The sequence below is a fragment of the Catharus ustulatus genome, chromosome 5, assembly GCF_009819885.2.
Source record: "Catharus ustulatus isolate bCatUst1 chromosome 5, bCatUst1.pri.v2, whole genome shotgun sequence".
NCBI lineage: Eukaryota > Metazoa > Chordata > Aves > Passeriformes > Turdidae > Catharus > Catharus ustulatus.
Window position 1 is genome coordinate 74,041,925 of NC_046225.1, and position 27,015 is coordinate 74,068,939.

Below are 27,015 nucleotides of genomic sequence, written 5' to 3' on the forward strand. Positions count from 1 at the left end.
GCGTGGGAGGAACGGCACAACTCGATTTCCCAGTGCATTTGCTTCCCAAATCCATCTGCCGGCAGCGGGGCTCCGCAGCCTCTTCCCTACCCAGGACTGCCGGCTGCAGCGTGCCCAGCGAATGCCGGCCGTGCCGAGCGGGGATTCCCAACGGGAGCGAGGCTTCACCCCGGGAAACATCCCGCGGATCGGTGCTGGCTCACGGCTCGGGAATGCGGGGTCAGCGCGGAGAGCAGGGGACGGGCATCGCAGTGTCCATCGTGTCACTGCACTGCCATCGCAGTGTCCCTGCTGTCACAGTGCCCGAGATGGGCATCGCAGTGTCCGTCGTGTCACAGAACACGGGATGGGCATTGCAGTGTCCCTGTGTCACAGCACTGCCATCCCAGTGTCCATCGTGTCACTGCACTGCCATCCCAGTGTCCATCCTGTCATAGCACTGCCATCAGTGTCCACAGTGTCACTGCACTGCCATCAGTGTCCATCGTGTCACAGTACCCGGGATGGGCATCACGGTGTCCACAGTGTCCCTGTGTCACTGCACTGCCATCAGCGTCCATCGTGTCACTGCACTGCCATCGCAGTGTCCATCGTGTCACTGCACTGCCATCAGTGTCCATCGTGTCCCAGCACTGCCATCAGTGTCCATCGTGTCACAGCACCCGGGATGGGCATCGCGGTGTCCACAGTGTCCATCGTGTCACAGCACTGCCATCCCAATATCCCTGCTGTCACAGAACCCAGGATGCTCATCCCAGTGTCCATCCTGTCACAGCACCAGGGATGGGCATCCCAGTGTCCATCGTGTCACAGCACTGCTATCAGTGTCCATCGTGTCACAGCACTGCTATCAGTGTCCATCGTGTCACAGCACTGCCATCCCAGTGTCCCTGCTGTCACAGCAGTGCCCATCCCACTGTCCATCGTGTCACTGCACTGCCCATCCCAATGTCCCTGCTGTCACAGCACCCAGGACTGCCGCATCCGGCCCTCCTGGCAGCCTGGAGAGGGAAGGAAGGTGGAAAAAGAGGATCAGCTTTCCTTGCACGTCCGGAACATCCTCGGACCAGCACGTGACACTGGCTCTGGGTGACATCCCAGCTCCAGGGTGATGTCATTTCCCCCGCGAGTGATGTCGTGTCCATGGGAAAGGGACAGGGATGGGACAGCTGGGGGGGAATGATGAGCAGAGCAGGACACTGCCCTCGATGCCACCTCCTGTGTCACCCCTCCTGCCACCCCGTCCCCACTGCCACCACCCCCTGTCATCTGCCTTGCCCTGTCCCCATCTGCACCCGTCCTGTCCCCACTGCCACTTCATGTCCCCGAAGTCATCTCCTGTCTCCAGAGCCCTTGTTCCCACAGTTACGCCACATCCCCACTACATCATCCCCTGTCCCCAGTGCCACCCTGTCCCCAGAATCACCCCCTGTCACTTTAAGTCCTCACTACACCATCCCCATCCCAGTGACATTGCATGTCCCCAATGTCTCCTTATCTCCCACAGTCGCTCCTGCTCCCTGTCGACCCTCCGTCACCTCTGTCTGTCCCATCCCACCTCCATGCCACCTCCTTTCCCTGTCATCTCCTGTCAGCCCGTCACCCGTGTCCCGCCCCATCACCTCTGTCAGACCCCTCCCCATCACCTTCCCCTGTCCCATCCCGCTCCCTATCATTCCTTGTCACCTCCTTTCCCCGTCACTTCCCCGTGTCCCACTCTGTCCCCGTGTCACCCCCGTGCCCCCGCGCTGTCCCCTCGCCCCGCCCACCGCGGTTTCGCCCCGCCCCATCAATGACGTCACTGGCTCTGCGCATGCGCGGTGCGCTCGGGGAAGCCGTGCCCGGCTCCGGGCGGGGCGGGGCGGCTCCATCCGGGTCCTGCCCGGGCCGGGCGGTGCGGGCGGCGCGAGCCCCGGCGGGACAGCGCGGCGGCGGGTGAGTGCGGGGGGCGGGAGCCCCCTGGGGGGCCGGAGGACCGGAACCCCCCCGAGCGCCCGTACCGGGGGCTGGGACCCCCTCCGGGCACCCCCATGGGGGGTGGGACCCCTCCTTGTGTCTTGTTCTGTGGGGAAGGGACCCCTCTCCATCCTCCCTGTGCAGGGCAGGGTCCCTCTTGCAGCTCCGCTTTGGGCTGTGCCCTCCCTCTGTGCCTTGTTCTGTAGGGAAGGGACCCTCTTCCAGTCCCCCTGTGGGGTGGGACCTCTCTGTGTGCCGTGTTCTGTAGGGAAGGGTCTGTCCTCCATCCCCTCTTTAGGCTGTGCCCTTTCCCTGTGCCTTGTTCTGTAGGACAGGGTCTGTTTTCCAGCCGTCTGCAAGGCAGGACCCTCTCCCTGTGCCTTGTTCTGTAGGGAAGGGTCTCTCCTCCATCCCCTCTTTGGGCTGTGCCCTCTCGCTGTGCCTTGTTCTGTGCAGCAGGGTCTCTCCTCCATCCCCTCCATGGGGTGGGATCCTCCCTCTGTGCCTTGTTCTATGGGACAGGGTCTGTTTTCCAGCCTTCTGCGGGGCAGGACCCTCTCCCTTTGCCTTGTTCTCCTCCATCCCACCCCCTCCTCAGCAGCTCCCATGGGGGACACGATCCCTCCCTCTGTGCTCCACAGTCCCTCTGGGCCAGGGACCTCCACGGAGCAGCCCCCATGTCCCTGCACACCCTCAGGGGGTCTGGGCTGTGCTTTTAGGGAGTGTGGTAGCACTGCCATAAGGTCCCGCTTGTGGGGCGGAGGGGACAGCGCAGAGCAGGGCACAGCAGAGGCTGGAGACATGGATTGGGACAGCACTGTTCCGGAGGGCACAGAGGGACAGGGGACACGTCCCCAGCCAGTGTCCATCCTGCCTGGTGAGGGGACCTCCGGGGGTGCCACCCCACGCCTGGCTCAGGGTCCCCGTGTCACCTCTGGCTGGGAATCAGACTCGTCCCCTTGCTCTCCTGGGGCCGAGACAGGACGCTGCGGGTTTCTTCTGCTTTAAAAAAAAAAAGCACAACGCAAAAACCACCCAGAAATGGGCAAAGCTGCTTTTTTGGAGTTACACTGTGCTGCTGTCCTGCCGTCCCTGCTCCTCCGCTTTGCCAGGGGACGTGCGTGGGACCCGACGGCTAAAAATTCACCTCCTGCGGTTTGGGGCTCTGGATTATTTTGTTCGTTCAGTTCAGCCTGGCTTTGTCTTGGTCGGAGGAGAACACGCGTGGGGCTCACTCACCCCACGATCCCCGGCTCCATCGGATGTGCCAGCCTGTCTGGGGGTGCTTCTCCCCGCCGTGCACACCTTTGGCAGCAGGCTGGGATGACATCTTGCTCTGGCACGCTCCTCGCCTTTGATCTCGAGTTTCCTGCCATGGATAACGTGTTCGGCAACACGCGAGCCCGGCTCCGCAGCTGCCGGGGAGGGCGATGCGGGTGCCTCCTCCTCCTCCTCCTCCTCCTCCTCCTTCTCGTCCCGGTTTTCCCCAGCTGGCTCCTGCCTACAGCTCCCGGCTTTCCTTTGTTTCGGGTGCCGCCAGGACGGGCTCTCCCAGCCCAAGGATGCTCTGAAGGGAGCAAAGCCAAGCACGAATAGACACCCCTCCCCATCCCTTTGTTTCCTGGTTTTTACACAGCGGCGTTTCGAGTACCCAGCTAGACAAACCGACTACTCAATGTCGCTTCTTTTTTTTTTTTTTTTTTTTTTTTCAATCCTATTCTGAGTTATTTTGGGCGCTTCAGTTTGCAGGGAGCACATCCCGGCTGCAGGCTGTGCCGGAGGGATGTGGCAGCTTCCTGGGAACGGGGTGAATTTGCCAGAAGCATAACTGGAACATCTCGTGATTGTCCTCTGGTGTCCTCCCCGCGTCTCCTCGGCTGAGCAGAGCCATAAGCTCTCGCACCACGCTGAAATCTGGGATCCCCAGCCCTTCTCCTGGGATAACTCTGACCCTGGTTTGTGAGACCCGCTGCCAGCAGCAGCTTTGGGGACAGAGGAGGGTGAACAAAATCCAGATGGCTGAAATCAGCCTTTTTTAAATATATATATACTTGTCTTTAGAGAAAGCAAAATATAAATTCTAATATTATTAGCATAATTATTTTTTAGATTATTACTGCTGTTTCATTTCCCTCAGGTGTTAGGCTTAATAGCGAAACCATCACCTGAATTAATTTGAATGCTATTTTTTTTGCACAACAGATGTACACAAAGCACGTTAAGCGTGTCAAATAGCCCCTGAGTAAATCATGTTGTTTGCTCTATTACTTTATTCATACAGGTTCGATGCTCCAGCTGATGCATCTGGAGTGCTGTGCCATCTGGAGCAAAAATTAAATACAAATTTGGCCTCTGGCCTGGAAAAATAACAGCCCCGTGCCCCACTAATAATCAGCAGTAGAAGGATAGAGCCCTTGACAGAAGAACTGTTAAAAATTGCTTGGGGGCAATGTGGAAGAGACCCAAAATGCACTAATTGAGGTATTTAAAACATATTTAAAAAGAGAAAATACATGTTTCCAGCCCCCTGTGCCAGATGCAGGCAGGAGCAATGATGTGATGGGCTGACACTGGCAGATGATGGTCCTGATCCTGAGCAGGTGGTGGAGCTGCTGGAGGTGTGTGTGGTGGTGATTTCCCACATCCCCCAGCCTTGCTGCTGAAGGAAATCCCCTCCCCAACCTCTCAAAGCTCTGCCTCACCACTGCTGGGCTCAGCTTTGCTGCTTTTGTCCCTGTTCACCAAGGCTGGGTTGGACTCTCCAAGTCTGCTGCCTGGGTTGCTGGCATTGCTGTTTGGTCAAAAGCTGTCTCAGATTTGGGGGGAACAAGATGTGGAGGTGGGGCAGCTCTGCTGGAACTTACTGCTTGTGCATCCCAGGCTCAGATCCAGGTGTGATTGGAGATAACTGATGGACCAGCCGTGAAGGACACCTTGGGGTCAGCGTGCTCTGAATGTTGTGGGATCTGTTGGACCTTCAGATGAGGAACATTGTGTGCCACATGGGAAATAAGGTGATGGCTGCTGGTTGCTGCCACTGTTCTTGGCTGGAGAGAGGTCCTGGCTCTGTCCTGGGGGAGAGGCAGGTGATGGGGTGGAGGAGGAGGAGGAGTCCATGGCGAGGAAGCAGCAGAGCTGCTCAGGACTGTGGAGCTGAACCAAGCCTGGAGCTTTGACCCAAGAAGAGCTGATTTCCAGCTGCTTTCCTGGACTAAATGATGTGTGGGATTACAGGAGAACACCCAGCTTTGCTAGGAGGGCTTTTGTGCTTCTGGACCATCTCTCCAGGCATTGCCCCTTGGGTCACCCCTCCCAGTGACCTGCTGTCACCTCCACTTGGGCTGTGTGGCAGAAGATCTGTTGTGATTCACTCATAGCCATAAATCAACACTTGGATGTGGAAAAGGTGGAGAGAGGCACAGCTGGTGCTCGTTTCCTGTTCCCCCCACCTGCATCTGGAACCTTCTGCCTTGGGGTGACAGAGCTGAGACCCTCCCAGACCTTGCTGCACCCAAACAAGCCAGGGGGTGCAGATCCTTCAGTGGTCCTCAGCCAGTTTGGACTGTTGGTGGGTGTTTCTTGGAGTTAAAACTGCCCTGGTCTCAGCAGTGGTTGGTGTGGCTGAGCTGGGTTTGTTTGTTTTTGTTCCTGCAATCATTCCCCTTAAAGCTGAGTGTTGTTGACACAAGATAAGATCGGCTGTCACAGCCCTCCCCTCCCCAGTCACTGTTGCCCTGGAACCGCTCAGACTCGGGTCAGGAGTGGCTCTGTCCCCACCCCGGCTCGCTGACAGGGCTCTAAAGCAGCAGCAGTGGTGATGTGAGACGGGGATAACAGCGAGTGAGCTCAGTCATCGCCTGAGCCCGGCAGGTGGGTTGAGAAATGCCGGTGGAAAACACACTTCAGGAGAGGATCCAAACCCATGCTGCAGCCATGGGCAGTGGTGATTTGCTTCCTGCCCTGAGAGATGGGAAAGCCTTGACTTTGACAGTGGGCTGGAGCAGGACCTGTTCCTCCATCCCATGTCCCCGCTGGAGACAGAGCTGCCTCATTTTTGGATGCTGTTCCCTCTGGAACACTAACACAGGCAAGGTGTCATTTTTTTTCTACTTATCTGGCATGTTTAAATTCCATCAAAGAACAAAAAACAATCCTAAAGGGTTCCAACCATGTGTGGAGGGCTCCTGTCCTGCTCACCAATGGTTGCTGTGCTCAAGGGATGGTGAGAGATTTGCCTGGCCCTAATGCCAATGCATGGATGGGCAGTGGGAGCTCATGGACCAAATTAGCTGGAAGCAGCTGGCTCAGGGTAGCCAAAGGCTGTGAGGTCTCTCATTGCTCCAATCCCAGAGTGAAAAAAGCAGAGACACCAAGGAACAGGAGGAGCAGCAAGGGCAGGGTGGCAGGAAGCCTAGGCAGGGATGTCCTGCTTTTTCTGCTCCAGCTTCAGGACTGTGAGTGTGACAAGCAAGCAGGAATGACTCCTTATTTTGGCTTTAGTTTTGGTTTTGGGTGGCTTTGCAGGACAGTAGGACTGCTGACAACTGGGGTTCTCCTGGCTCCAAGGAGAAAAAGGATCTTTGCACAGGATAATCCTGAGGTGTGCTAGCCAGGTTCTTCATTGTGCTGTCTGCATGGAGACAGGGGATGGAGATCCGTGTAGCAGCACAGCCATAAGAGTTATTGATGTGTTGGAAACCATGAAAGCCCCTGAGAATGGTCACATAGGAATGGGATTTCTCCAAAGAGGTGGTGGCATTGATAACCCAACAGGACAAGGAGCTGGAAGCCACTGTGCACCAGCAAAGCTGTGACATTGTGGCCAGCACAGAGCCACGTGGGGATGACTCAAACAAATGGATTGCTGCAATGGATGGGGATAAAACTTTCCATCATTTGCCAGCAGCCTGGCTAACTGGGAGGTCCCAGCTGACTGGAAAGGGAGCAGATGTGACACACAGCTACAGGAAGGGCAGGAAGGAGGAGTTTGGGAGCTGCAGGGCTGTCACTCAAGGTGACAGGAGGAGATCACGCAGCACCAGCAGGGCAATCAGAGGAGCTGGGGTGGCCAGTGTGAGTTTGTGACATGCAGGTCCTGCCTGACCAGCCTGATCTTCTATGACAAAGTGACTCGGTGGATGAGGGAGAGGCTGTGGGTGTGTCTGTCTGGACTTTGGCACCACATTTTCGTGGAAGGGGCTGGAGCCACCGACCCTGGAGGGATTTAAGAGCTGTGTAGAAGTGGCACTTGGGGACATAGTGAAGGCCTTGGCACTGCTGCGTTCGCTGTTGGACTCGATGGCCTTAGAGGGCTTTTCCAACCTAAACGATTCCATGATTGTGTGATTTTATTATCCACTCAGAGGATTAATCCCACCACTAATGCAGCTTTTCACTCGCAAAGCGCTTTAGGGGAAGTTGCGCCAGGAAAGCGCTTGGAGAGAGAAACTGAAAGTGTTGATTGAGCAGGTTCCAGCCCTCCTGTTCCTGGTTCCAGCCCTCCTGTTCCTGGTTCCAGCCCTCCTGGTTCTGCCCTCCCACTGCTGCTCTCCCAGCCTGTGCAGTAGGACCGGGTTTCCCAGCTTCTTGCCTCACGGGAATATTTCAGGGAAAATATGAGAGCTCCGTAGCTGTGCTTCTTGCCAGGCGTGGAACCAGGGTATTTCAGCTTTCCATTGAAATCCAGGAGGAGCAGCCCGGCAGGTAAGAAACCAAATTATCCATCCAGACTGGTTGGGAGGGATCAGAGTCTCCCAAGACAGCTTCAACAAATCCACCCGAGTTGATCTGCTGATTCTCAGAATTAAACCGCTGGGATATTGTAAGGATCGAGTTAAACTTCTCTCCACGCAGAGCTTTGTCCCGAGCAGGCAGATATTTCCTCCCTTTTTTCCTATTGTTCCCTATAAAAACCCGTCGCCAAACTGGGCTTCCCCCGAGGCGATTTCCTGGCTCAGTTCAAACGCAGCTGCGGGGTTGGGGTTTTTCTTTCGCTTTTTAGTTGAGAAGTGTTGGATGAGGAGCCGGTTTTTTGCTCTCTTGGCGTGTGAGATAAAAGATAAAGCTTTTGGAGGCTGTGGCCATCTGAAGTGGGATGGAATTGTGTGATGTTGCGTGGTTTGAGGGTTGAATAAATTGGGATGAGCTGGCTGGAGCCTGGCTGCTGGTGCTCCTGTGGGTTGGGTGTCTGTCAGCTGAGCCCTGCACCCCAGTCTGGCTTGGCATTCACACCAAAACACTGTGCTGAGAATTGTTTGGGGGTAAAAGCGGGAAAAATGATCATTTTCTCAGCTGTGGCTTTGCCTGAGGGATGCTGAGTTGTACTTCTGACCATTCCTTGTAATCTCCTCCTCCTGAAGCGTCTTCCCCAGTGATGCAGCAGGAGGAACGAGTCAAGGAGGTGATGAGAAAAGTGGTTTATTCCAGCCTGGGACACTAAAGCTGGGAGCAGGAGTGTTGCAGGGGGTTAGGAGATGGGACTGCATGGGCACAGTGGGTGTTTTCTCAAAGCCAAGCAAGTATTTGTGCCTAAAGACTAAAAATTATGTGGTCCTGCAGAAAAATGGGCTGGAGAGGAGGGATTATGCTGCTGTCCAGTCAGGCACCTCCAAAAGGACGGTTTTTAAGGATGAAATTTGAGGCCTTGTTTACACTGAGGTTGGAACTTGAGCCTCTTTGGGTTTGCTTTTTGGATGGAATTTAAAAGAGGAAAGAAGCACTGACAAAAGTTTAGTTCCTTTCTTAGAAAACTTCTGTTTTCTAACAAAAGTTGCTTTTCCTCTCCAAAGGATTCCCTGAATCCTTCCTGCTTCTTTTAGGGTTATCTCATTTATTGATGTTCTGAGCTGGCACATCCAACTTAGTACAAACTGCTTGATATCAAACCCCAGATTGCACATTGCCTGCTTCATCTTCTCTATCAAATAATTCATTCTTCAGTATTATGAATCACTCATTGTGAGGGTAGCAGCAGATCCCAGTCTGTTTTCATGAGGGTGCCATATTATATTTTCCTTATTAACCCAGGTCCTTGCCACAGAGCTGTGTGGATGAAAGCTGCTGCATAGCTGGGCACAACTTGGGTTTTGTTGCTCAGAGATTTTATCTTTTTTCTTCTTATTAAAATGATGTTTTCCTAGGCCAATGAAGAATAAGTTGGGTGGTTGGGATGGATTTATTTTTAGCTGAAGCATCCATTTCCATGAGAGTTGGACCCCAAAGATGAGTTGTGAAGCCCTGGCAGGTTGCTTGCCCAGGATGGGATCCTGGGATCTTGAGCCTGCTGTGGCTCAAAATGGACTGATCAGGCACGCCTTGGATACCCACATCATTCCAGACAACCCTCTGCATCACTGGGCTGGAAATCCCCCTTTTCCACCCCAAAACCCAGTGCAGATTTCAGTGTGAGGACTCGCTGTGTGGCAGCCATCTCTGCGGGCTGCTCTGCGCTTTTGTTTACATCTGGTAGAAAACTTCTTAAATTTCCTGGCAAGGGACTCATTCTAATCCCTTTCAATGAGATCAACGGATTAGTGTCTCAGATGCTTATAAAATTGTGAGGATTAGCCAAACCTCCCCCCCCATTCTTTCTATGCCACAGAACGTCATCGCCACGTCTCAAAAGTGGATCTCTGTGCTGTTACCAGGAGCTGAAGCAATTTCTGGGAGCCTCTGCATTTTAAAACTGTGTCTTCTTCCTCTCCTTTGCTCCCTCTCTGGATTTTTGTGCAATTTTTAGGGTGTTTTTCTCTTTTCTTCCAGCATCCCTGACACCAAACCTCGGTAGCTGTTCAAGCAGATACGTTGGGCTCGCGTGGCTTGGCTGCGTTGCGGCGCCCGTGCAGGTAAGTAGGGAGCTGAGCCCAAAGTTTTCCTTCTCAGAAACTTGCAAATTCCCATCTTGAGAGGAGACCAGATCCCCCCAAAAACATGTTATTTCACGAGTTTGCCCCTCATTTCAAAGGGTTTGGGCTTTTGTGGTCCATCCCCAGAGGGGAGCCGACAGGATGCTCTCACCCCAAGTGTGGGGAGCGTGATGAAACTCCACACACCCACATTCCTGCATCCTCTTAATTACAACCTGCACTTTCATTAGGACTTGCTCCCTAACCAGCACTCAGGGAGGAGGGTTTAGTTCAAACCCTGCTGCCTCTCCCCTCAGGGCAGTTTTTAAATGCCTTTTCTCCTGGGTCGGTGGCTGCTTGACCTGTGAGAGCAAAATGATCCCAAACTGCAGAGTGGTAGGAGCTGGGAGCCAGGAATTCCTGGCTTCAACCCAGCAGAGTTTCAGAGGCAAGCTTTTAAATATATACAAAGACAAGCTCATAATTTCCACTCTACTAATGAGGCCACGGCGTTTTCATTGAAATGTGCCAATAGGCACCACGGTGGTATTTTAGCAGCCTTGTACTGTGAATCCAAATGTGATTTAACATGGCAGCCCCCACAGAGCCCAGGAAAATCAGCTTCTCCCACTGCATTTCAATGCTTGCACTTCTCAAAAATCCCCTCAGTGCTTGGACCTCTCCTTGTGGACAATTTTTTTCCCCCCCTACTCCCCACTTTGGTGAAGGTAGGGTTGATATTTAGGAGGGGAGAATCTTAATTTAAAGCCTGGTTTAACAGATGTGTGGCTGGCTGGCATGAGGCAGCAATTTAATAACCAGAAATGTCATTAAATTGTAGTAAAAAAAAAAAAAAAAAAGGGAACGTGAGGGCTCCAGACATCGTGTTCTCTCTTGACCTTTCAAAAGCCACTCAAAGCTGCCAGCCTGCTCGTTGCTAAGCCACCTCCTTAGTGCCACTCATATATTTTCCCTTCTAGTAGGCAGTGCAGCACCCAGGAATTCATAGAGATCTGACAGTAAACTGTTACACACCTGAAATTCCCACTGGTGGTTTTTAGCTTTGGAGCCTTGAAGCATTCAGAAAATATTTAGCAGGTTTTGTTTGGTCAGCTGCAAGAAAAAATGTAAATTTTAAGTAACTCTCACAAAAGGTGTTTCGTTTGGTTTGGTTGGCTTTTTTTTTTTTTTTTTTAAACAAGTCGTGCATCAGCAGCACAGCTGTAAATTGGGGTTTTGCTTATTTAGGGCTCAGTTTATGAGGAACCCCTGTAAGAAGGGGCCAAGGAGGGGTGTGGGCAGGTGATGTTGAACATTTACACCTGGTTGTCCGTCACCTCCTGGTTGCAGACCCCTGGGCTGTGGGTACACCTGGATTTTGGAATCACAGAATCATGGATGATTTAGGTTGGAGGGGCCCTTCAAGACCATCTCGTTCCACCACCCTGCTATGAGCAAGAACACCTTCCTCTTGCTCCAACCTGGCCTTGAACATTTCCAGGGATAGAGGGTCCACAACCTCTCTAAACAACCTGTGCCAGCGTTTCTCTGAGGTCTTTTCATTTTCTGCATCCTGCTAAGGTCAGGCCACGATTCCAGAGTAGGACCCTCAGTGCTGAGGCTCTGTGACAAAGGAGGTGATGCATTTGTTGGTTGGTGAATGTTCCTCTCCAAGCACATCACTGGGTTGTGCAAGCTGGCTGTGGAAAAGTTCAATTTTCCATTTCCAACTAAATTTTGAGGGGTTTTCCATCCTTGCAGCCGCCTTTCTTGTGCCAGTCCCATGGAAGTGAAGCAGTTTCTGTCCTGTTTCCATATGACTCCCAGGAGGTTTTTTTGCTGGACTCTATAAAAGTGTTGCAAAACCATCTCAGTCTGTTAACAAGGGAGAAGGAATGATAACAAAAATGTTCCCCTAAACCCCAGTACTTGGGTGAAAACCAGGAAAGGGTGGACTGACTGTGCAGCTCATTTTTTGGAAGTATTAGGAAAAATTGGAAACAGCAGTGACGTGGCCTTGGTGTGAATTCCCAGCAGGCTGGGGTTTGGGATTGTCTGGGTTTTCCTGAAGCCTTTTTCAGGCTGTCAGGACTGTAAAATACAAACCTGGCTGGATCACAGTGGGATTGAGGGAATGGCTGCTCTCTGGGATTTGTTTAGGGACTTTTTTTTCCCCCAGTATCCAGTCACCAGCTTTTTCACTCTTCTCCATCCAGCTACCTCTTCTTCTTAATTTTTACCTCAAATAAAAATGGTTCAATTAAAAGTGTCCACAGAGTGCATTCCTGAGGGCTGAAACCCAGGATCCAGGAGCAGACAGCAGCAGAATAAAGAGGAATTCTTCCCTCTCTGGCCTCATGCTGCTTTTCCACCACAAGGCTTTGCAGCCATCTGGATCTCCTTTCAGATTATGCCCCCCCCTCCCAAAAATCCATAACCTAGCAACCTTATTTAGTGCAAACGAGATCATTCTGCCTTCCTCTTCCCAAATTGGGCTTGGCTCCTCCAGCTGCCTTTATAGGATGGCTGCTGGCAGCTGTGATCCCATCACTGGTGCAGCATTTTGGAGGATTATTGATCACTGTGTGTTGCACTGATTATTATTTTTTTCCCTCATTAAAGGAGTTTAGGAAATGGGGGGAAAGAAGGGTTTCAGGAAGTTGTTTAAGCCATCTGCTTCTCAATATTAAAGTGGAGAGGGCAAGTTGCTCTTTGGCTCTGTGGAAAGCCTGAGGATGGCTTGATCAAAGTGGATTTTTTTTCTTCCAGATGTGATATTTTGGGAGTCCCCATTGCTTCCCATAGCTGTGTGTCATCAGCTGGGAATTCTCAAATTCCCTGGAGTGTTTAACACCAATTTCTGTGCTCTGACCCTTCAGCTGTGTGGGCTGAGTGTTTCTCATGGAGTTCCCAATTTGCATTCCCCAAGGAACCTTGTTCATTGGGGAGCACTGCAAATGAGGAAAAGCAACCACAAATGGAGGTGGGAGATAATTCCCACTTGCCTGTACTCTCATTGCTCTTTTTGGGCTAAAATACACCCAAATTTAATCATGTGTGTCCCACCACCACCAGCCCATAAAGGGAAGTGGTGGCTCCTGCCTTCTCTTTTCACCTCAGGAGTACAAAGAGGGCTGGGGGCAGGAGGAGGCAGCAGCACATCCTTTCCCACCACACTTTTGGGAGGAAGAGTGAGCTCACCAGGTCGTGAGCCAGGAAAAGGGGGGGAAAAATAATTACAAATCCCCAAGGCCAAAGGGGAAAAATTCCTCAAGTGTTATTTCATCTCCAGGCAGCGAGTTGAGCTGTCCTTGGGCAGCTTGTGTGAGCCTTTCTGAGAGAGGCACTGCCAGCTCTGCTTCAAACCCTCCTGGGAAGTGATTCCCAGCTCTCATTCCTGATGGGAGCTCAAGCAGGGCTCTCCTCCAAACTCTGCTTCCCCCTCCTCCAGACTGTATTAAATAGCTCTATTGATTTTATTTTTTTTTTCTATTTATTTTTGCCTGTTTCCTGGAACTTGCAAAATCAGCCCTGAGCAAACCTCTGGTTTACTTTTCCAACGGTGCTGGGAGAAAGGAACTTGACTTTGCAGTGGGTGATGGGAGCTGCAGCTGACCCATTTCTGCACATTTCTCTGCCAGTGGTAGCAAAAACATTTTCCTACTTAAAGGTTCTCTCCAGTTTTAAAGTTCTGGCATTAATTGTTTCTTAAACTGTCTGGAATGAGAAGGACTTGCTGGAAATTGCAGCAGTGCAGTCGTGCTGCCGGATGTTGCTTTCCTGAGACTTTCCTATTTTTTTTCCAATTGTTTTGTCGTGTTGTCACATCACTTTCTGTGTCCCCTGCCCAGAGGCAGTGGAGAGGGTTAAGGTTTTGTGTTTGGTGTCAGCCAGCTGGGGAGCAATGCCAGGAAATTTCCTGATCCCAGTTCAAAAAAAGCATCGGATCCGCTCTCAGGGAGGAAGGATCAAAGGTCCGAAGTGCTTTGTGCTTGGAGGTCAGTTTGGTTCCTTGGATGTGCAGGCACAGAACAAAAACCCACCACCACCCCCAAGGCTGCAGGCAGCCAGAGTGGGTGAAACAAGTGGGTTTTTGTGCTGTTTGACACCCAGAAGTTCTCTCTGTTGCTGTGATGGTGCCGCATCACCCCGGCCAAGCTTTGCTGGTCCTGGTACAGCTCTGCCTGTGGTGTGAGGGACCTGCTGGGGTGTTCCCTCTAATCAATAACCCTGCCAAGCCTTGCACCATCCCTCCATTCCCTGCCAGGCTTGTGGAGTGAAGGATCTGGGCCAGGTTGGATGCTCAGAGCTGGAGCTGGATGTGGCATCCTCATCATAGTTCTTTGTAATTGCGTCATTGCCAAGAGTTTTTGTTTTCCCCCCTGCTCATTCCTGTTGTTCCTTGGTTTTGGACAGCAAAGCCATTGCTCCTGGCTGGAGCAGCACTGAGTTTCCCCCCTTTTGATGCCAGACAAAGGTGGTACAGCTGTGGCATCTCTGGGGCAGCAGCTGGGTTTGGGTTTGGGTTTGGGTTTGGCTCTGCAGCTGCCTGTGATTTTCCCATCGCCACGCTGCGGATCCTGGCGCTGGACCAGCTCCAGAGACAGAGCTGAAGGAAATTCCTTCCAGCTGCTTGAGGTCAGGCCTTCACTTTGCTTTTGGGGTCCACGAGGGGGATTTTTTTGCCTTGCAAGTTAAACGAGGGCGTCTCTGGCTGCTGCTTCTTAACACCTGGAAGAATCTTTTTTCTTTTAAATATTATCTCGTTAGTCATAGCCATTAAATAACCTTCCTCTCGTAGAATCACTCCATGGAAGAATACCCAGCTTTGCAACACGGCTTGGGCTGTTTCAGAAAGGTCTCGTCAGCTGCTCCCAGTTTAACTTTCAACTGAGTTAATAACGCTTTTGGTTAAACCTGTCTGAAACACGTTGCGAAACGCCTTTGAAACTCGAGACGCCGTTCACGCCCGCTTGAAACCTTTCCCATCGATAAAATATTTCAGCCTGGAGTTTGGCCATGGCTCAGCATTCACTTTTCCCTGAGATCCGTGATTTCAGGCCTGCCTGTGTCTGGCTCTGTTGGGTGTTTGTTGCTCGGTGTTTCCTGGAGAGGAGTTGGCTTTGCCAGCCTGGCCAGTGGGATGCCCGGACCACCAGCTCCATCCAAGGTAATGGCTGAGGAGATTCAGTCTGAGTTTGCTTTGAACCCCTGTGGAGAAGGTTGTTTGTGTTGAAAACATAAAGTAAATCCCTCTAAAAACAGGAGTTTATTTACAACAGCAGAGGGAGAAGCCACCACTCCACCCAGCATGTGGGCTGGATTTAGGTGTGATGATGCACAGCACATGCATGGCCCCTTTATGCACTGATGTTATAAATAAATAATGATTTTTTTTTTAAAAAAAAGGACAAGAAGGTTCTTTTAATAAGTAAGGAGCACACAGTTGCAGTGCATGTGGCAAAGCAGCAGGAAAGCAAAAATCTTTCAGTGCATAGCATTACCTAAAGTGTCATCCCTGGTGTCACCCTGGCTTCAGGGAGCACAGCTCTGCCTCACTGCCCCTCCTCCTCCTCCTCCCTGCCTCAGTTTGTCTACCTGTGAGAAGTCAATTGCATCCTTTATTAATGCCTATGAGATCTCCTGAGGAATGTTTTGGGTACAAGGTTGGCCCCACGTATTAAGGGCTCAGTTTGGGACGTGGCTTGGTGAGGTTTTACCTTTGACAGCCCAGCTGTAATCAAAGCCTTGCCACGCAGGAGCGCTGACCTGTGACACTCCCTGCCTTGGCTGCTCGATGGGCCATTAACCAGCACTTGGCTTTTAATTAAAGCTGGGTTTTGTCCTCCTTGGAGAAACGTGGATGTGCTTGGCCCCACGTTGCTGAGTCATTGGAGGGTGTAGGGAAGGAGATGTGGAGCTCAGGTTCTGTTCATGGCTCTCTGCAGCCTAGGACACCACTGTTCCTTGTTATTTTTCATACAATCATGGAATGGGTTGGAAGAGATCTTAAATCCCACCCAGTTCCACCCCCTGCCATGGGGAGGGACACCTTCCACTATGCCAGGTTGCTCCAAGCCCCATCCAAGCTGGTCTTGAACACTTCCAGGAATGGGACAGCCACAGCTTCTCTGGGCACCCTGTGCCAGTGACCCCTTTTCTATGTGCAGCTTGTGTCCCCCATCCCAGGGATTTTAGGGATCTACTGGGGGCCATGGATGCCCCCCAAGCATCATCTCCCTGCTCTGAGATGCCTTGACCATGGGGAGAGCAACAGGGAGGCTTTTGTTCTGCACCAGAAACTTTTCATCCTTCTTTATGGCTCTTTTTTTTATTTCTTTTGGCTGTGCCCTTGCAAATCTGAAGCAGCTTAAAATACAGTTCCTCCCCCCAACTTCCCTTAAAAAAAAAACAACCCCTAAGCTTGGCTGCTTGAAATCATCAGATTTCACTGGAGTCCTTTAAAGTTAACAGTTTCCTGGATCCTGGGCAGACTAACTGATTTTTCCCCTTTAACCTCCGTGTTTTTTGCTGTAACGTTTCTCAGCTGTTGCAGCAGGAGGGAGGGAGTACCAGGGCAGCTCCAGTGTGGAGAAGGTTATTTCACACAGGGGTTGGATGAGCCTGCTGTGGGATTTGCACCACAGGAGACAGAAGGGTTGTCCCCCTTCTGAGCCCCCACGACATGGCTGGCAGGTAGGTCACGGCTGTGTTTGTGACACCTTTTTGGGACATAATATTCAGGAAATGGTTCCGTTGGAAGAGGATAGTGGGATGCTGGGGGTTGGTCTGAGCTTTGTTTCTGCTGGCTGTTTATTTGCTGTGATGGTTTCTGGCTGTGCTCAAGGATCTGGAGACTGGTGCAAGAGCAGCACAGCTCAGCTGCATACGAACATGAGGAATTTTTCTGGCTTGAATTTGCTGACCCAAATGAGCTTTGGATGTTCCTCACCTATGGAATCTCTTAGTGGGACTGCTGAGAAGAGCATCGCAAGTTCAAAGAGGTGTAAAGGAAAGAAAAGCAACAGTCCTCTAAGAATTGTCTCCTTCCTTGCAAAAAGTCACCTGGAGCTTTCCCAGAGGGAGGAGGTTTTCTGGAAGGTTTTTCTGGAAGATTTTTCTGGAGGGTTTCTCTGGAACATTTCTCTGGGAGGTTTCTCTGAAGGTTTCTCTGGGAGGTTTCTCTGGAGGGTTTCTCTGGAGGGTTTCTCTGGGAGGTTTATCTGGAGGATTTCTCTGAAGAGTTTCTCTGCAGGGTTTCTCTGGAAGGTTTCATCTGGAAGGTTTCATCTGGAAAGTTTCTCTGGAGGTCTCTCTGGAAGGTCTCTCTGGAGGGTTTCTCTGGAGGATTTCTGTGGAAAGTTTCTCTGGAGGGTTTCTCTGGAGGGTTTCTCTGGAGGGTTTCTCTGAAGAGTTTCTCTGGAGGTTTCTCTGAAGAGTTTCTCTGAAGAGTTTCTCTGGAGGTTTCTCTGGGGCAGTGCAGGAGCTGCAGGCAGCCAGCCCTGGCCAGGGGCAGTGATTATCACCCCGAGGGCGAGGTGGGGCAGCGTCCTCCAGCTGAAACATCCTCATGCCACCAGCGTGGAGCCCCTGAACCGTCCCAAACCCCTGTGACCCAGCATGGCTGAAACCCAAACGCAGCCCTGAGCTGCGCATTAACCCCGCCGGAGCTGGGAACAAAGGTTTGGGGGCTGGATTGGGCTTTTGAAAATTTATTTGCAAAGCAAACCAGCTCAGCTGAGCGGAACAGGCTTCAGTGGAGGAGTGTGAGCTGGGTGGTTGCTGGGCTATAAAATCCCATCCCCACCAGCGCTGGCAGGGGGATGTGGCGGCTCCCTGAGCTCTCCCAGCGTTTCCACGTTGGCCGGGAGAGGCTCTGAACATGCGTGTTGCTCTCTGGAGGCTTTAATCAAATCCAGGCTTTACCAGAAATCGCCTCGAAACTTCCAGCAAGCTGAGCAAACTGAAAGCAGCCGGAGCTGCGGGTGTTGGGGCTGGAAGGGATGTTGCCTTCAGCAAGGGGATAGTCCTGGTGAGGCAGGCGGGATGAGAGGTGAGTCTACTCCCCCTGGGAAGCCCCCAGGGTTCGGCTAAAAAAGGGGAAAGGAGATTTGGGAGAGAACCCTTGGGTTTTGGAGCATTGCTCCCTGGCATGTGTGGGTTCAGATCCCGTGGTTTCCCCACTGTCCTCCCACCCTGTGCAAAACGAGGAGCTGTGCAATTACCGCGCCGTGGAAAACTCCCCGCTCCAGGGGAGGGTTTTGTTATCCCTCGCTGATTTTATTTGGGAAACGGGGCTCAGACTGCAGGTACTTTCCTCGCTTGTAAAACTTCATCACACGTTGCTCTCCCGTGGGCAGAAGGGAAAACAAGGTGTATTTGTAACTTCCTTTTCTGAGCTGGGGGCAGGGGAACTTTCTGCGTGGCCAGCAACGGTTGTGATCATCCAAGGGCGAACGGTTCTGAGAATTCTAGGAAGATAAGATAATAAATAAGTGCAATTAAAATCCTGGGGGAGAGGATTTGCTGAAGTTGTTATCCCAGGGTTTAATTGGGGCTCTCCAAGGGGAGGCAGGTTTTGGTCATGGGTCCCAGACATGACAGCCAGAATTGCTGCCTCTTCCTCTTGGCCGCTGCTCGCTGGTGCCTCGGGGCTTTCCTGGGGAAAAGGAGCCTGGGGCTGTGCTGAGGAGTGAAGCTGAAACCTGCAGAAGTGCTCTTAAACCACCAGAGCTGCGTCTCAGATGGGAAAAACAAACAAAGCCTCCTTTACAGAGTCCATAGTCTCCCCATAATTTCTCTCAGCTGTGCTGCTGTGTGTCCTGGGAATGTCCTTGTCCTCTTCTTTTTCATCTTTGATAATTTTGGTAGGTGAGTTCTTTGTAATGAGGAGTCAGTCTTAGAATCCACTGGAGGGGAAGGCAAACTTGCCTTGGTCCAAGGCTTGCTGGCTGCTTTCAGTATTTTTACCAAGTTTCTGGGGGTTTGAGGGATGCTGGCTGCAGCTGGGGGTGTTGGATGCAATTCCCACCCTCCATCTCATCCAGTGCTTAACTTGAAGGATGATGTGGGAAAGGAAAAGAGCTGGAGGAGAAGCTCACAGTGGGAGAAGGAAAATCCCATCCCCAGCTGATTCAGCCCTGCTTTGTTTTCAGGGTTACCAAGATGGGAATTTGGTTTTGGACAAGGAGGGGGAATGAGTGAGAACTCACCTCCAGCCCACTCCTCATCAATTCAAGGCACTGCAGAGTGCATCCCTAAGGAATGTCACATCCATTTGTTCTCTCCTTGTCTCCACAGCCTACCCATGAGCTCAGACTTCCAGCATTACAGTTTCAGGATGCCTAACATTGGATTCCAGAACCTTCCTCTCAACATATACATCGTGGTTTTCGGCACAGCCATCTTCGTCTTCATCCTCAGTTTGCTCTTCTGTTGCTACTTGATCAGGTAAGGGAATGTTCCCCCCAAAAAGCTTCCCTGCTTCACTGACCCCTCCATCCCAAAAAGAGGATGGCAGCACCTTATCATCTTTGTAGCACCAATTTCTTTGACACATCTTGTGTCACCCTGATGCCCCACAAAGCTGTCACATTATCCACTTAAAACCAGAAATACATATTTGCTAAAAGAGGTGTGGAATCGTGGTCAGCTCTCAAAAAACCTGGAAAGGGATGTTTTATGGTCCCTGCTTTCTGCTTAATGTTTCAACACATTTCCCTCTGTAATGAGTAACTTGTGACCTGCATGCCTGAGGAATGTTTAATACCTGCTCCATTGGTTATTGAACACAAATTGCTCCTTCAACAGCACAGTTTGGAGATTAATGATGCAGAGTTGATGTGTTAATCTGAGCAAAGGGGGAGCAGGATGGCAGGGTTAAAGGTTGTTCCAGTTTGGGGCTTGTTTTAATTATTTTATGGGCCATTGGGGAGATTGTTGGGCTGCTGATTGAGAGGAGAAACTCTTCCTGACAGAGGGAAAATGAGGTGAGTGGGGAAAAAATGCAGTGCCTGAGAATCGAGGTGGTGATGGAGAGGAGTTGTGCTGATAACCCAAGATGGGGGCTGGCTGTGCTTCAACCTGTGCCTGGGAGCAGAGGTCACCACTCTGCCAGCAGTGGCAGCCAAAATTCTGCATTCCCAGAGCTCTCCTCTCCAGCTTTTCCATCCCTTTTCCTTGCCCTCTGTCTTTTCAGCTGGCCCCAGCTCCCTGCAAGCTGTGCATCCATCACATCCCTTCCCTGTGCTGCTCTAAAACAGGTACCCAGTCTCTCCTTGCACCACAGCAGCCAGTCCCACCAGGTTAAAAATATTTTATCCTGTTCTTGTAGACCAGTGAAGTGAGATTTCAGTGTCAACCTTCTAAATACTTGATACATTTGCAGTTCTGTATGAAGCAAAATCTCATAAAACCTGCAGATGTGCCCAAACCCAGGCTAACAAGGGCTGATTTGGGCTACTTGGGCATCATTTCTTAATTTTTACCCCCACAGTTATGAAAATTGTGTTCAGAGGGCTCAAGGACTTGTTTTGCTCAGGTGCAGCTTGAATCTATATGGCTCACTTAGAAAACAGAAAAAGTGTTTGGACTTTAAGAGTATTTTCCTGGGCACTTGCTGGGTGTGTTATACCCCAAAGAAGGAATAACAAGGAGTAATGTCTGGAAGGTCAAGCCAGAAAATCTTTAAATTTAGAAGCTGGAGGCGTGTTGTAAGAGAGAGAGAGGGTGAGTAACCGGTGAGAGAAGCCAGCAAGGAAGTGGCAAGTCCTCTGTCTCCTCACGTCTTTAAATCAAGACCTTTCTGGATGAGACATTTTGGCTCCTGTTCCCCAGATGCTATTTAGCAACCCATGATAGATGGGGAGCTGGATTAGGTCATCCAGTGATCCCTTTATAGCCCAAAACCCTAGAGAGACTCTACTCTACTCTTCAGACCTCCTCCCTCTGCTCTTTTATTGGCAGAACAGAACCAAAACAGGATCCTGCAGCCCCCATTGGGGAGGGTTTTAGCTGTGCCAGTGTCCCAGGAGCATCCACCTCCACAGAGCTGCTCTGTAATCTCAGCTTGTCTGGGATATAAAAGTCTGAGTTTTGGTGAGGTTTGGGAAGGACAACAGGATGAGGACCACCCACCTGCAAGGGCAGAGAGACCAACAAAAGGACAGGGTGGTCCCTTCCAGAGCTCTGCTTCCATCTGTGGGATGGAACAGCAGCTCCTGGCTGTCCCATAGGTGCAGATCAACACAGCCCTTCCTCTCCCTCCACATCTCCAAAGGTTTGGCAAACACCAAGCAAGGCTCATGACAGCACCCTCAGGCCCTGGATCAGAGCAGCTCTCCCCCCATCCCCACCTGGGGAGGCATCCAGAGTGTGGAAGAGCCAATATCAGGTGTGTTCACCCCAAATCACAGAGCTGATGGCATTAAATGAAAAATGTGCTGGGGAAGGAGAGGACAATGGGCTGTGCCTTGCAGCTGTGTCAATACAGGCTGTGGAGAAAAAGTGACATTTTTAATTGGATTGGCTCAAAACAAGAGTCCAGTAGGAATTTCACAACAAAAATCATCATTACCTGTGCACTGTTCAGGTGAACCTTGAGCTGTTCTGCTGCTGCAAACCACTCAGGTCAGAGCTCAGGCCCCTCATGGCTGCTGCCTCTGCTTGGCAAAATTACTGATAAAAAAGGAAGAACAAGGAAATGAGATTTTGCAGGCAGATGGTTGTGTCTGATCTCTGGTGAATTAATGAAAGTGATAAACTTGTGTTGCCTTCAGTCCCATAAATGCCAGTCCAGAAGGAGGCTGAGCTGAGCAATGGGTCAAGTCTGCAGCATCCTCTCTCTGTGCTTGCTGTGGATCATCCAGGGCTCATCCCTGAGCAGCCTGGGAGGTTCAGGGTACACAGCACCTAAAAAACCTTTTTTATTTTAGGGCTGTTTCCTTCTGCATTCAGACCTGCCAGGATCCAACACAGTGGTTGGGTTTTTTGTTCAGAGAAAGGAATGGAGCTGGGGAAGGGTTTGGAGCACCAGGAGCAGCTGAGGGAGCTGGAAAGGGGCTCAGCCTGGAGAAAAGGGGGATCAGGGGAGACCTTGTGGCTCTGCACAACTCCCTGACAGGAGGGGACAGCCCCAGGTCGGGCTCGGGGAACAGGAACAGGGACAGGAGGAGAGGGAACAGCCTCAGGCTGGGCCAGGGGAGGTTTAGATTGGATATTTGGGAAGATTTCTTCACCCAGAGGATGGTCAGGCACTGGCACAGCTGCTCAGGGCAGCGTTTGAGTCCTTATCCCTTATCACTTGGGGACATGGGGCAGTGGTGGCCTTGGCAGTGACTGGATGATCTTAGAGGGCTTCTCCAACTTAAACAATTCTGTGGTTCCATGAAGAGCCCAGGACCTTCCTACTCCAACTATAAAGCAACTAATATGGAAACCTCAGAGGTAAACCTGGAAAAATTTTTTTTTCCCTTTGCATTTTCCACCCGTAGTTGTTCCCTTGCTGTAGGTGATTGAGTCACCCAGAGCAGCAGGGAGCTCCCAGTCCTGGGGGAAGGGATCCCAAAGCCCAGGGGAGGGTGACAGCACACAGGATCAGCAGCCAGGCACTGTGTGGTCCCTTATCTCAGTCAGACATCTGCCAGGAATTCCTCGGGAGTCACAGCACTTGACACCAGGGATGGGCAGGGACTAGAGCTCGAGCAGTGCTTGCCAGGACCGGGGTCTCCTCAGACAGCTGCACCAGGATCCATCTGGCTCAGAGAGTGAGGAACAGCAGGCTGAGCTTGCACTCCTCAGCACCAGATGTGCTCCCCAGAACCTCCAAGGAGGAATTTTTTTGGGGGAAAATCCCTGTCTGGCTCAGCACCAGCCCAGGGCATTGTAGATCCATGGTTCCAGCACAGAGCTGTGCAGATCCACGGCCACTTCTGTCCCAAGGTGCTCCAGTGGCTTTGGCTCAGGGACCAAACCCTTGGTGGCCGCTCAGTGCTGCATACAGAGAGATGCTGCTTCCCATTCCAGGCGAGTTTTCCCTTGTCTGTGCTCTCCAGCCTCACTTCTCCCCATCTGTGTTTCATAAGTGCCTTCCCAGGCAGCGGATCCCTGCGGGCTGGGCCGGTTTCATCCTGTTTGCTCCATTGTTCCTGCATCTTCTGCTCATGTTTCTGTGCAGGGTCACTGCCAGAGGGATGAGACCCCAGTCTCCTCCTCTTCTTCCTCCTCCTCCTCCCTGCCTGCTGCAGTGTTTTCTGTGGTTCTGCATTGTTGGGGCAGGAGGGATGGCTCCCTGTGCAGTTTGGGACTCAGAGCCGATTTTCTGCATCTCTCCCTGCAGCATTAAGGTGCAGTTCTTCCCATCCCTCAGCTTCTAAGGCCCACAGCGTTTTGGGGGAGGGTGTCAGACACAAAGAAATATTTTTCATTCCATTTTTATAACTCCCCCACTGCAGCGTGGCAGGGTTGGAAAACCCCCAGAAGCTCAGGGATTTCAGACAGCCCTCAGAATATTTTTGGAGAAGAGAAATTCCAGGCAAGGGGGTTTCCCATCTGAAATCACACTCAGGGCTGGCTGGGGAAAATATTCCTACAGCTCTGCAAGCCCTGCAGCCACACATTGACTCTGCATTGAAAGTCCTTGGCCAACTCTTCAGCCCTGGGGACCTCCCTCCTGAGTTTTCCAAGCTCTTTATTAAATGCCATGTCTGGTAATGAGAGGCAATATCGGTTATTTTAATTTTAAATGTATTTGTTTTAGGAGCATAATGGGTTTCTCCAGCCAGCAGATGCCTGTGGAGCTCTCTGTTGGCTCTGACTCTGGAGAGGGGAAGCTGGGGGAGGGAGGGGATGGAACCAGCACTTTGCTTGTGGCCAAAAATTCCTGCTGGACTTCCCACTGCAGCAGGTGTTCCTGGAGCACACCCATCCCATTCCTCTCCATCCCTCAGTTTGCTCCAGGAGTGGATGTGGTTTGATTGATCTTGGAATTGAGGATAAAGCTGAGTTGGAGGAGTGTGATGGGGGCTTTGCTGGGGAACTCTGGGCAGGGAGTCTCCTTCCCTGTCCCTGCTGGAGTGGGAGCAGGACTTTCCTCATCCATGAACCCCTACTGTGTTCAGGCATGGAGTTGTTGCCAGCAGAAGTTGGAAACTGAGGGGATTTGTGGGACACTGTGATTTCCTCACCCACTTTTTCTGCTGTTAACCACGTGGGTGATGTCTGCTTGGAAAATCAGGGGGGTCAGAAGAGGGATAGGGGAGGAGTTGTGTGCTTTGGGATGGGGATGTTGCCCTCCCATGTTGCCTGAACATGTCGTTTCCTGTGGCCATTCTCATTTCTGAAATAAAATATAAAATATAACATGTTAAAGCTGGAAAGGAGGGAAGTGGAATGTTTGAGGTATTACAATAATCCTGATTTTTTTGCCTCACCTCATGTTTCTCCCTGGTTTCATTGCAGGCTCAGGCATCAGGCACACAAAGAGCTTTACGCCTACAAACAGGTGAGATGATCCTCTCAATTTTTTTCCCTTCCCTTCTCCCTAGTGCCAAATCCATCAGATTTCCACATGCTGTTCCTCTGCCTGGGAGGTTTCTGGCTCTCAAAGGGCAGTTGGAACACCTAGGCCAATCTGTCCCTGCTGGTTTTATTGTCCCCTCCCAGGACCATCCCTGACCTGCTCATCCAGAAGTCTCCCAGTTTTCCCCTGAGGTCCTGAGCAGTGGGAACCTCTCCAGCCTCACCCACTGCAGAGCCATGCTCCCCCAGTCACCAAATTTATATTTTGTGGGGTCTGGATCTGCTCCTGGCTGCTCCAAATCCCTGAAGCCACAGGGCTTTTCCAGGGAACAGCTCCATGGCAAGCCCAGCTCTTCCCTGCACCCACCTGCAATTAAAATAAGCACAGCTCAGAGGTGGGTGTCAGGCTGCTGCTTCCATGGCCTGTTTTCTCCAGGATTTGTGGGATTTTCTGCCTCTGATCCCTTGATCCATGCAGGAAGCTGGGTGGAGCTGGGCTGAAGACACACAGTTATCCTGGATTTATAGCCCTCTCCAGGTGTTCAGCTTGGATGGAGAGAAAATGAAGTGGTAGCCCAGGAGGGTTAAATTTGGGAGCCTGCACAGGGCCCCTGGCTGTGCTGGGTTTACTGGGGGGTTTCCAGTTCTGCTGGGATCCCTTTGTGGAGATTTTCCCTGGGAATGCTCATGGCAGAAGCTCTGTCCTGACCCAGCTCTTTGCCTTGCAGGTCATACTCAAGGAGAAGGTGAAGGAGCTGAACCTCCATGAGGTGAGCACGTCCTAGGGTAACAAAAGCTCCCTCACCCTCAAATTCAACAGCCAGCTGTGCTTTGGAAATGGGGAAAGATGCTCTGAAAAAGGCTGGATTAAACCTCTCCTCCTCCTGGCTCCCCTTGGGTTTTCCTGCATTGTTACTGTTCTTTATTTCATTCTCCTTATCCCCCTGATAAGAAGCTGTGGATAAGGGGAGGCCAAGGCAGGCTGTACAAACAGTGTCCCTTTGGGGTGTGCCAACATCCAGCACAGCTCTGGAAAACTGCAATCAGGATAAACACATCCCCAGCTCCTGGAAGAGGCAGATCTGCCCCTCCCTGCCCACCCCTGAGGGCTCAAACACCTCAGTTTATCTCCATAGCCTTCCAGGCTTTTTGTGGCTGAACATTTCTATTCACAGCCCATTTTTCCTGATGAATTTGAGCAGGAATCTGCTCAAATCCCACGTCAAAGCACGATCTGGATTTATTTATTCCTCTAGAGATAACAAAAATACCCACCCACATCCGGGCACCAGGCTGCTCATCTGCTCAGCACCAGCTCCAGTTGTTCATAAGCCACTGTTTATTTTATTTTAATCCCCTGAGCAGAGCCCATCCCACGTTTTATCCTGACCCTCACTCCCCAGGTAAATCCCCAGGGTTGTGACAGTCCCTGCTGCAGGCCCCTATTTCTGATCCACTCCCATTAAATCGACCTGCAGTGGGGATTTTGTCAGCACCCGGGCTTCAAAGCCCTTCCAGGGGTGAGAAATGGGTTGGGGGAGGGATTTGGGAATGTGCCAGAGCCAGGAATGGCCTTGATAATGCTCAGCCCTCCTCCTCCACCTCTATTCCCAGCTGTCTGCAGCTCTCCCAGCTTTTGGGCTCTTCCCTGAGACCTGGAAAAGCTTGGAAGGGTTTAACTCAAAAATTCCATTTTGGGCATTTGTATTTTGGCGTTTGCAGGCAGTGTTTCTGGAAAGCAGAGGTCGGGGTGGGAATTTTCCAACATGATGGGGCAGCTGCCCCAAGCCCTGCAGGGGGAGAGCGCCCACCCAGCTCTTCCCTCCCCGTCTCTGGGCCTGGTTTTCCCCTTTTTCCATCATTGTGCCTCTCCCAGGCCTGGGGGAGCTCAGGATCTGTGTGTGTGTGTGTTCCTCAGGGGATGACCCCGACAGCTGCACTGAGAGATCCCAGGCCAGGGAGGCTGGGAAAACCACCCAGGAATATCCAAAATCCCCTGGGATATCCAGAATGAGTCAGGAGGAATTGGCTGCAAGGTGAAGGAGGTTGTGGCTGGGAAAACAACCACCAGCTTTCCCAGCCCTGGGATGGGCAGGGCAGCAGCCCTTGGTCTTTTCCTGCTCCCAGAGGTGTCCCTGTGGATGCAACTCTGTCCCAAGGACCAGGCAGCAGCGTGGATCCATCCCCTGCACCCTGAACCCTCAGACACTTCCCAGCTCTGGGCTTGTTCTGTGGTCCCTTCCACAGGAAAGGGAGATCCTGAAGCTTGGGCAGCAAAATTTGGGAAGGCTTCGGGGGAAATTTCATCCCTGTGAGGTTGGAGAGGCCCTGGCACAGAAGCTGGCATCCCTGGCATGTCCAGGACCAGGCTGGAACACCCTGGGATGGTGGGAGGTGGCACTGGATGATCTGAAAGGTCCTTTCCATTCCATGATTTTATCCATGTGCCAGTTTTTATTTACAAATGCTGCTCCCTGCTCACTGACATCCCTGTGCATCCCCCCTGCAGATCTGTGCCGTGTGCCTGGAGGAGTTCAAGCCCAAGGACGAGCTGGGGATCTGTCCCTGCAAACATGCCTTCCACAGGAAGTGAGTGGGACAGGGGACAGGGGACAGGGCAGGGGACAGGGGACAGGGCAGGGGACAGGCTGGGAAGGGCAGGAAAAGCCCCTGGGATCACTCAGAGCATGGGGAGCAC

At 51.7% G+C, this 27,015-nt stretch overlaps 1 protein-coding gene across 4 annotated transcripts in view; it reads left to right on the top strand.

Annotated features, from left to right (window-relative positions):
- The first annotated feature begins 1,894 nt into the window (after nucleotides 1–1,894).
- Nucleotides 1,895–27,015, top strand: part of RNF24 (ring finger protein 24) — a 28,247-nt gene continuing 3,126 nt past the window's right edge. Inside the window, exons 1-6 of one of the 4 annotated variants that reach the window (XM_033061075.2) lie at nucleotides 1,895–1,935; nucleotides 9,718–9,800; nucleotides 19,101–19,250; nucleotides 24,258–24,300; nucleotides 25,046–25,087; nucleotides 26,827–26,906. In XM_033061075.2, coding sequence (XP_032916966.1) covers nucleotides 19,108–19,250; nucleotides 24,258–24,300; nucleotides 25,046–25,087; nucleotides 26,827–26,906 — 308 coding nt within the window. In that variant the 5' untranslated portion in view covers nucleotides 1,895–1,935; nucleotides 9,718–9,800; nucleotides 19,101–19,107. Of the gene's footprint in view, nucleotides 1,936–6,640; nucleotides 7,660–9,717; nucleotides 9,801–17,687; nucleotides 17,854–19,100; nucleotides 19,251–24,257; nucleotides 24,301–25,045; nucleotides 25,088–26,826; nucleotides 26,907–27,015 lie in introns of those variants that run through there. The other 3 variants (XM_033061076.2, XM_033061077.2, XM_033061078.2) reach the window with 3 other exon arrangements.